The 7,373-nt window shown below is 40.6% G+C and overlaps 1 protein-coding gene across 1 annotated transcript in view; it reads left to right on the top strand.

The window, feature by feature from the left end:
- Positions 1 to 6,928: 6,928 nt before the first annotated feature.
- WNT4 (Wnt family member 4) overlaps positions 6,929 to 7,373 on the top strand; it is a 103,348-nt gene continuing 102,903 nt past the window's right edge. The window contains exon 1 of the mRNA XM_075329052.1: positions 6,929 to 7,351. Coding sequence (XP_075185167.1) covers positions 7,275 to 7,351 — 77 coding nt within the window. The 5' untranslated portion in view covers positions 6,929 to 7,274. The remainder of the gene's footprint in view (positions 7,352 to 7,373) is intronic.

Here is a 7,373-nt window from a genome sequence, read left to right as displayed (position 1 = left end):
GTTGCAGTGATATTAGTAGTTGCAGTGATATTAGTAGTTGTGGCATTAGTTGCAGTAGTTATTGTAGCAGTAGTAGTTGCAGTGATAGTAGTTGTGGCATTAGTTGCAGTAGTTATTGTAGCAGTAGCAGTTGCAGTGATAATAGTAGTTGCAGTGATAGTAGTTGTGGCATTAGTTGCAGTAGTTATTGTAGCAGTAGTAGTTGCAGTGATAGTAGTAGTTGCAGTGATATTAGTAGTTGTGTCATTAGTTGCAGTAGTTATTGTAGCAGTAGTAGTTGCAGTGATAGTAGTTGTGGCAATAGTTGCAGTAGTTATTGTAGCAGTAGTAGTTGCAGTGATAGTAGTTGTGGCATTAGTTGCAGTAGTTATTGCAGCAGTAGCAGTTGCAGTGATAGTAGTTGTGGCATTAGTTGCAGTAGTTATTGTAGCAGTAGTAGTTGCAGTGATAGTAGTTGTGGCATTAGTTGCAGTAGTTATTGTAGCAGTAGTAGTTGCAGTGATATTAGTAGTTGTGGCATTAGTTGCAGTAGTTATTGTAGCAGTAGCAGTTGCAGTGATATTAGTAGTTGTGGCATTAGTTGCAGTAGTTATTGTAGCAGTAGTAGTTGCAGTGATATTAGTAGTTGTGGCATTAGTTGCAGTAGTTATTGTAGCAGTAGCAGTTGCAGTGATATTAGTAGTTGTGGCATTAGTTGCAGTAGTTATTGTAGCAGTAGTAGTTGCAGTGATATTAGTAGTTGTGGCATTAGTTGCAGTAGTTATTGTAGCAGTAGTAGTTGCAGTGATATTAGTAGTTGTGGCATTAGTTGCAGTAGTTATTGTAGCAGTAGTAGTTGCAGTGATATTAGTAGTTGTGGCATTAGTTGCAGTAGTTATTGTAGCAGTAGCAGTTGCAGTGATATTAGTAGTTGTGGCATTAGTTGCAGTAGTTATTGTAGCAGTAGTAGTTGCAGTGATATTAGTAGTTGTGGCATTAGTTGCAGTAGTTATTGTAGCAGTAGCAGTTGCAGTGATATTAGTAGTTGTGGCATTAGTTGCAGTAGTTATTGTAGCAGTAGTAGTTGCAGTGATATTAGTAGTTGTGGCATTAGTTGCAGTAGTTATTGTAGCAGTAGTAGTTGCAGTGATATTAGTAGTTGTGGCATTAGTTGCAGTAGTTATTGTAGCAGTAGTAGTTGCAGTGATATTAGTAGTTGTGGCATTAGTTGCAGTAGTTATTGTAGCAGTAGTAGTTGCAGTGATATTAGTAGTTGTGGCATTAGTTGCAGTAGTTATTGTAGCAGTAGCAGTGATAGTAGTTGTGGCATTAGTTGCAGTAGTTATTGTAGCAGTAGTAGTTGCAGTGATAGTAGTTGTGGCATTAGTTGCAGTAGTTATTGTAGCAGTAGCAGCTGCAGTGATATTAGTAGTTGTGGCATTAGTTGCAGTAGTTATTGTAGCAGTAGTAGTTGCAGTGATAGTAGTTGTGGCATTAGTTGCAGTAGCAGTTGCAGTGATAGTAGTTGTGGCATTAGTTGCAGTAGTTATTGTAGCAGTAGCAGTTGCAGTGATATTAGTAGTTGTGGCATTAGTTGCAGTAGTTATTGTAGCAGTAGCAGTGATAGTAGTTGTGGCATTAGTTGCAGTAGTTATTGTAGCAGTAGCAGTGATAGTAGTTGTGGCATTAGTTGCAGTAGTTATTGTAGCAGTTGCAGTGATATTAGTAGTTGTGGCATTAGTTGCAGTAGCAGTTGCAGTGATAGTAGTTGTGGCATTAGTTGCAGTAGTTATTGTAGCAGTAGCAGTTGCAGTGATATTAGTAGTTGTGGCATTAGTTGCAGTAGTTATTGTAGCAGTAGCAGTGATAGTAGTTGTGGCATTAGTTGCAGTAGTTATTGTAGCAGTAGCAGTGATAGTAGTTGTGGCATTAGTTGCAGTAGTTATTGTAGCAGTTGCAGTGATATTAGTAGTTGTGGCATTAGTTGCAGTAGCAGTTGCAGTGATAGTAGTTGTGGCATTAGTTGCAGTAGTTATTGTAGCAGTAGTAGTTGCAGTGATAGTAGTTGTGGCATTAGTTGCAGTAGTTATTGTAGCAGTAGCAGTTGCAGTGATATTAGTAGTTGTGGCATTAGTTGCAGTAGTTATTGTAGCAGTAGTAGTTGCAGTGATATTAGTAGTTGTGGCATTAGTTGCAGTAGTTATTGTAGCAGTAGCAGTTGCAGTGATATTAGTAGTTGTGGCATTAGTTGCAGTAGTTATTGTAGCAGTAGCAGTGATAGTAGTTGTGGCATTAGTTGCAGTAGTTATTGTAGCAGTAGTAGTTGCAGTGATATTAGTAGTTGTGGCATTAGTTGCAGTAGTAGTTGCAGTGATAGTAGTTGTGGCATTAGTTGCAGTAGCAGTTGCAGTGATAGTAGTTGTGGCATTAGTTGCAGTAGTTATTGTAGCAGTAGCAGTTGCAGTGATATTAGTAGTTGTGGCATTAGTTGCAGTAGTTATTGTAGCAGTAGCAGTGATAGTAGTTGTGGCATTAGTTGCAGTAGTTATTGTAGCAGTAGCAGTGATAGTAGTTGTGGCATTAGTTGCAGTAGTTATTGTAGTAGTTGCAGTGATAGTAGTTGTGGCATTAGTTGCAGTAGTTATTGTAGCAGTTGCAGTGATATTAGTAGTTGTGGCATTAGTTGCAGTAGCAGTTGCAGTGATAGTAGTTGTGGCATTAGTTGCAGTAGTTATTGTAGCAGTAGTAGTTGCAGTGATATTAGTAGTTGTGGCATTAGTTGCAGTAGTTATTGTAGCAGTAGCAGCTGCAGTGATATTAGTAGTTGTGGCATTAGTTGCAGTAGTTATTGTAGCAGTAGCAGCTGCAGTGATATTAGTAGTTGTGGCATTAGTTGCAGTAGTTATTGTAGCAGTAGCAGCTGCAGTGATATTAGTAGTTGTGGCATTAGTTGCAGTAGTTATTGTAGCAGTAGTAGTTGCAGTGATAGTAGTTGTGGCATTAGTTGCAGTAGTTATTGTAGCAGTAGCAGCTGCAGTGATATTAGTAGTTGTGGCATTAGTTGCAGTAGTTATTGTAGCAGTAGTAGTTGCAGTGATAGTAGTTGTGGCATTAGTTGCAGTAGTTATTGTAGCAGTAGCAGCTGCAGTGATATTAGTAGTTGTGGCATTAGTTGCAGTAGTTATTGTAGCAGTAGTAGTTGCAGTGATAGTAGTTGTGGCATTAGTTGCAGTAGTTATTGTAGCAGTAGCAGTTGCAGTGATATTAGTAGTTGTGGCATTAGTTGCAGTAGTTATTGTAGCAGTAGTAGTAGCAGTGATAGTAGTTGTGGCATTAGTTGCAGTAGTTATTGTAGCAGTAGCAGTTGCAGTGATATTAGTAGTTGTGGCATTAGTTGCAGTAGTTATTGTAGCAGTTGCAGTGATATTAGTAGTTGTGGCATTAGTTGCAGTAGTTATTGTAGCAGTAGCAGCTGCAGTGATATTAGTAGTTGTGGCATTAGTTGCAGTAGTTATTGTAGCAGTAGTAGTTGCAGTGATAGTAGTTGTGGCATTAGTTGCAGTAGTTATTGTAGCAGTAGCAGTTGCAGTGATATTAGTAGTTGTGGCATTAGTTGCAGTAGTTATTGTAGCAGTAGTAGTAGCAGTGATAGTAGTTGTGGCATTAGTTGCAGTAGTTATTGTAGCAGTAGCAGTTGCAGTGATATTAGTAGTTGTGGCATTAGTTGCAGTAGTTATTGTAGCAGTAGCAGTGATAGTAGTTGTGGCATTAGTTGCAGTAGTTATTGTAGCAGTAGTAGTTGCAGTGATATTAGTAGTTGTGGCATTAGTTGCAGTAGTAGTTGCAGTGATAGTAGTTGTGGCATTAGTTGCAGTAGCAGTTGCAGTGATAGTAGTTGTGGCATTAGTTGCAGTAGTTATTGTAGCAGTAGCAGTTGCAGTGATATTAGTAGTTGTGGCATTAGTTGCAGTAGTTATTGTAGCAGTAGCAGTGATAGTAGTTGTGGCATTAGTTGCAGTAGTTATTGTAGCAGTAGCAGTGATAGTAGTTGTGGCATTAGTTGCAGTAGTTATTGTAGTAGTTGCAGTGATAGTAGTTGTGGCATTAGTTGCAGTAGTTATTGTAGCAGTTGCAGTGATATTAGTAGTTGTGGCATTAGTTGCAGTAGCAGTTGCAGTGATAGTAGTTGTGGCATTAGTTGCAGTAGTTATTGTAGCAGTAGTAGTTGCAGTGATATTAGTAGTTGTGGCATTAGTTGCAGTAGTTATTGTAGCAGTAGCAGCTGCAGTGATATTAGTAGTTGTGGCATTAGTTGCAGTAGTTATTGTAGCAGTAGCAGCTGCAGTGATATTAGTAGTTGTGGCATTAGTTGCAGTAGTTATTGTAGCAGTAGCAGCTGCAGTGATATTAGTAGTTGTGGCATTAGTTGCAGTAGTTATTGTAGCAGTAGTAGTTGCAGTGATAGTAGTTGTGGCATTAGTTGCAGTAGTTATTGTAGCAGTAGCAGCTGCAGTGATATTAGTAGTTGTGGCATTAGTTGCAGTAGTTATTGTAGCAGTAGTAGTTGCAGTGATAGTAGTTGTGGCATTAGTTGCAGTAGTTATTGTAGCAGTAGCAGCTGCAGTGATATTAGTAGTTGTGGCATTAGTTGCAGTAGTTATTGTAGCAGTAGTAGTTGCAGTGATAGTAGTTGTGGCATTAGTTGCAGTAGTTATTGTAGCAGTAGCAGTTGCAGTGATATTAGTAGTTGTGGCATTAGTTGCAGTAGTTATTGTAGCAGTAGTAGTAGCAGTGATAGTAGTTGTGGCATTAGTTGCAGTAGTTATTGTAGCAGTAGCATTAGTAGTTGTGGCATTAGTTGCAGTAGTTATTGTAGCAGTTGCAGTGATATTAGTAGTTGTGGCATTAGTTGCAGTAGTTATTGTAGCAGTAGCAGCTGCAGTGATATTAGTAGTTGTGGCATTAGTTGCAGTAGTTATTGTAGCAGTAGTAGTTGCAGTGATAGTAGTTGTGGCATTAGTTGCAGTAGTTATTGTAGCAGTTGCAGTGATATTAGTAGTTGTGGCATTAGTTGCAGTAGTTATTGTAGCAGTAGTAGTTGCAGTGATATTAGTAGTTGTGGCATTAGTTGCAGTAGTTATTGTAGCAGCTGCAGTGATATTAGTAGTTGTGGCATTAGTTGCAGTAGTTATTGTAGCAGTAGTAGTTGCAGTGATATTAGTAGTTGTGGCATTAGTTGCAGTAGTTATTGTAGTAGTTGCAGTGATATTAGTAGTTGTGGCATTAGTTGCAGTAGTTATTGTAGCAGCTGCAGTGATATTAGTAGTTGTGGCATTAGTTGCAGTAGTTATTGTAGCAGTAGCAGTTGCAGTGATATTAGTAGTTGTGGCATTAGTTGCAGTAGTTATTGTAGCAGTAGTAGTAGCAGTGATAGTAGTTGTGGCATTAGTTGCAGTAGTTATTGTAGCAGTAGCAGTTGCAGTGATATTAGTAGTTGTGGCATTAGTTGCAGTAGTTATTGTAGCAGTTGCAGTGATAGTAGTTGTGGCATTAGTTGCAGTAGTTATTGTAGCAGTAGTAGTTGCAGTGATAGTAGTTGTGGCATTAGTTGCAGTAGTTATAGTAGCAGTGATAGTAGTTGTGGCATTAGTTGCAGTAGTTATTGTAGCAGTTGCAGTGATATTAGTAGTTGTGGCATTAGTTGCAGTAGTTATTGTAGCAGTAGCAGTGATATTAGTAGTTGTGGCATTAGTTGCAGTAGTTATTGTAGCAGCTGCAGTGATATTAGTAGTTGTGGCATTAGTTGCAGTAGTTATTGTAGCAGTTGCAGTGATAGTAGTTGTGGCATTAGTTGCAGTAGTTATTGTAGCAGTAGCAGTTGCAGTGATAGTAGTTGTGGCATTAGTTGCAGTAGTTATTGTAGCAGTAGTAGTTGCAGTGATATTAGTAGTTGTGGCATTAGTTGCAGTAGTTATTGTAGCAGTAGCAGTTGCAGTGATATTAGTAGTTGTGGCATTAGTTGCAGTAGTTATTGTAGCAGCTGCAGTGATATTAGTAGTTGTGGCATTAGTTGCAGTAGTTATTGTAGCAGCTGCAGTGATATTAGTAGTTGTGGCATTAGTTGCAGTAGTTATTGTAGCAGTGATATTAGTAGTTGTGGCATTAGTTGCAGTAGTTATTGTAGCAGTAGCAGTTGCAGTGATATTAGTAGTTGTGGCATTAGTTGCAGTAGTTATTGTAGCAGCTGCAGTGATATTAGTAGTTGTGGCATTAGTTGCAGTAGTTATTGTAGCAGCTGCAGTGATATTAGTAGTTGTGGCATTAGTTGCAGTAGTTATTGTAGCAGTGATATTAGTAGTTGTGGCATTAGTTGCAGTAGTTATTGTAGCAGTAGCAGTTGCAGTGATATTAGTAGTTGTGGCATTAGTTGCAGTAGTTATTGTAGCAGCTGCAGTGATATTAGTAGTTGTGGCATTAGTTGCAGTAGTTATTGTAGCAGCTGCAGTGATATTAGTAGTTGTGGCATTAGTTGCAGTAGTTATTGTAGCAGCTGCAGTGATATTAGTAGTTGTGGCATTAGTTGCAGTAGTTATTGTAGCAGCTGCAGTGATATTAGTAGTTGTGGCATTAGTTGTTTTAGTTGCTGCAGTATTATCGCTGCTGTCATTGTGTCTCGATCCTCGTCAGTGCTGTGCTGGGCTCCGGGGGACGCCGCCATCCACACTCTGCTGCAGCGCGTCCTCCTCTCCGGCTGTCCGTGCACTGAGTGCAATGAATGGAGCCGGGCTGCAGAACGCGCTGCACACACCGTGCTGCCCCTCCCCCGGGAGTGTCTGTGCCGGGGACCCCGCCTGGGTAGCACCGTGCAGCCCTGCCCCGTCTCCTCCTCCTCTGCCCCTCTCTAGTTGCTCCATCCCGGGACTCCGGAGCTGACAGTCTGCGCCTGACCCAGGCAGGAGGCACTGCTGCAGGAGGGGGCCATGCTGTGCTCAGTGCTGTAACAGCCGGCTGCTGATGCCACCTGCAGTGCCCTCCTGAGGAAGGACCACCAGACCCAGCTGTCTGCCAGCTTCACCCATCTGGACCCTGGAGCTGGCACATAACTTGCCCCTGTCCTGATCTGCTCCTGGATACATTCATTACCAGAGGGGAGACAGTGCAGGAAGTGGCTGCTCAGAGCTGGGTCCCTCTAGGACTCCTTGGATTTTGAGATTTGCCCACTGAGGACCTACAACAACCTGCTCTATATTTTGTATTTCTACTCATTTATATTGGGACCCCCTCAGCTTCTCAGGATGACCCCTGAATACTTCTTGAGGTCCTTGTTGATGATGATTTTAGCAGTTTTTTCTGCAAATGCTAGCAACTGGCTGTAAGTTATATATTATATATTA

Source organism: Anomaloglossus baeobatrachus, chromosome 11, assembly GCF_048569485.1.
Source record: "Anomaloglossus baeobatrachus isolate aAnoBae1 chromosome 11, aAnoBae1.hap1, whole genome shotgun sequence".
NCBI classification, from domain to species: Eukaryota; Metazoa; Chordata; class Amphibia; order Anura; family Aromobatidae; genus Anomaloglossus; species Anomaloglossus baeobatrachus.
Note: the sequence above shows the minus strand (reverse complement) of the source record. Positions and strands in the feature narration are given on the sequence as shown.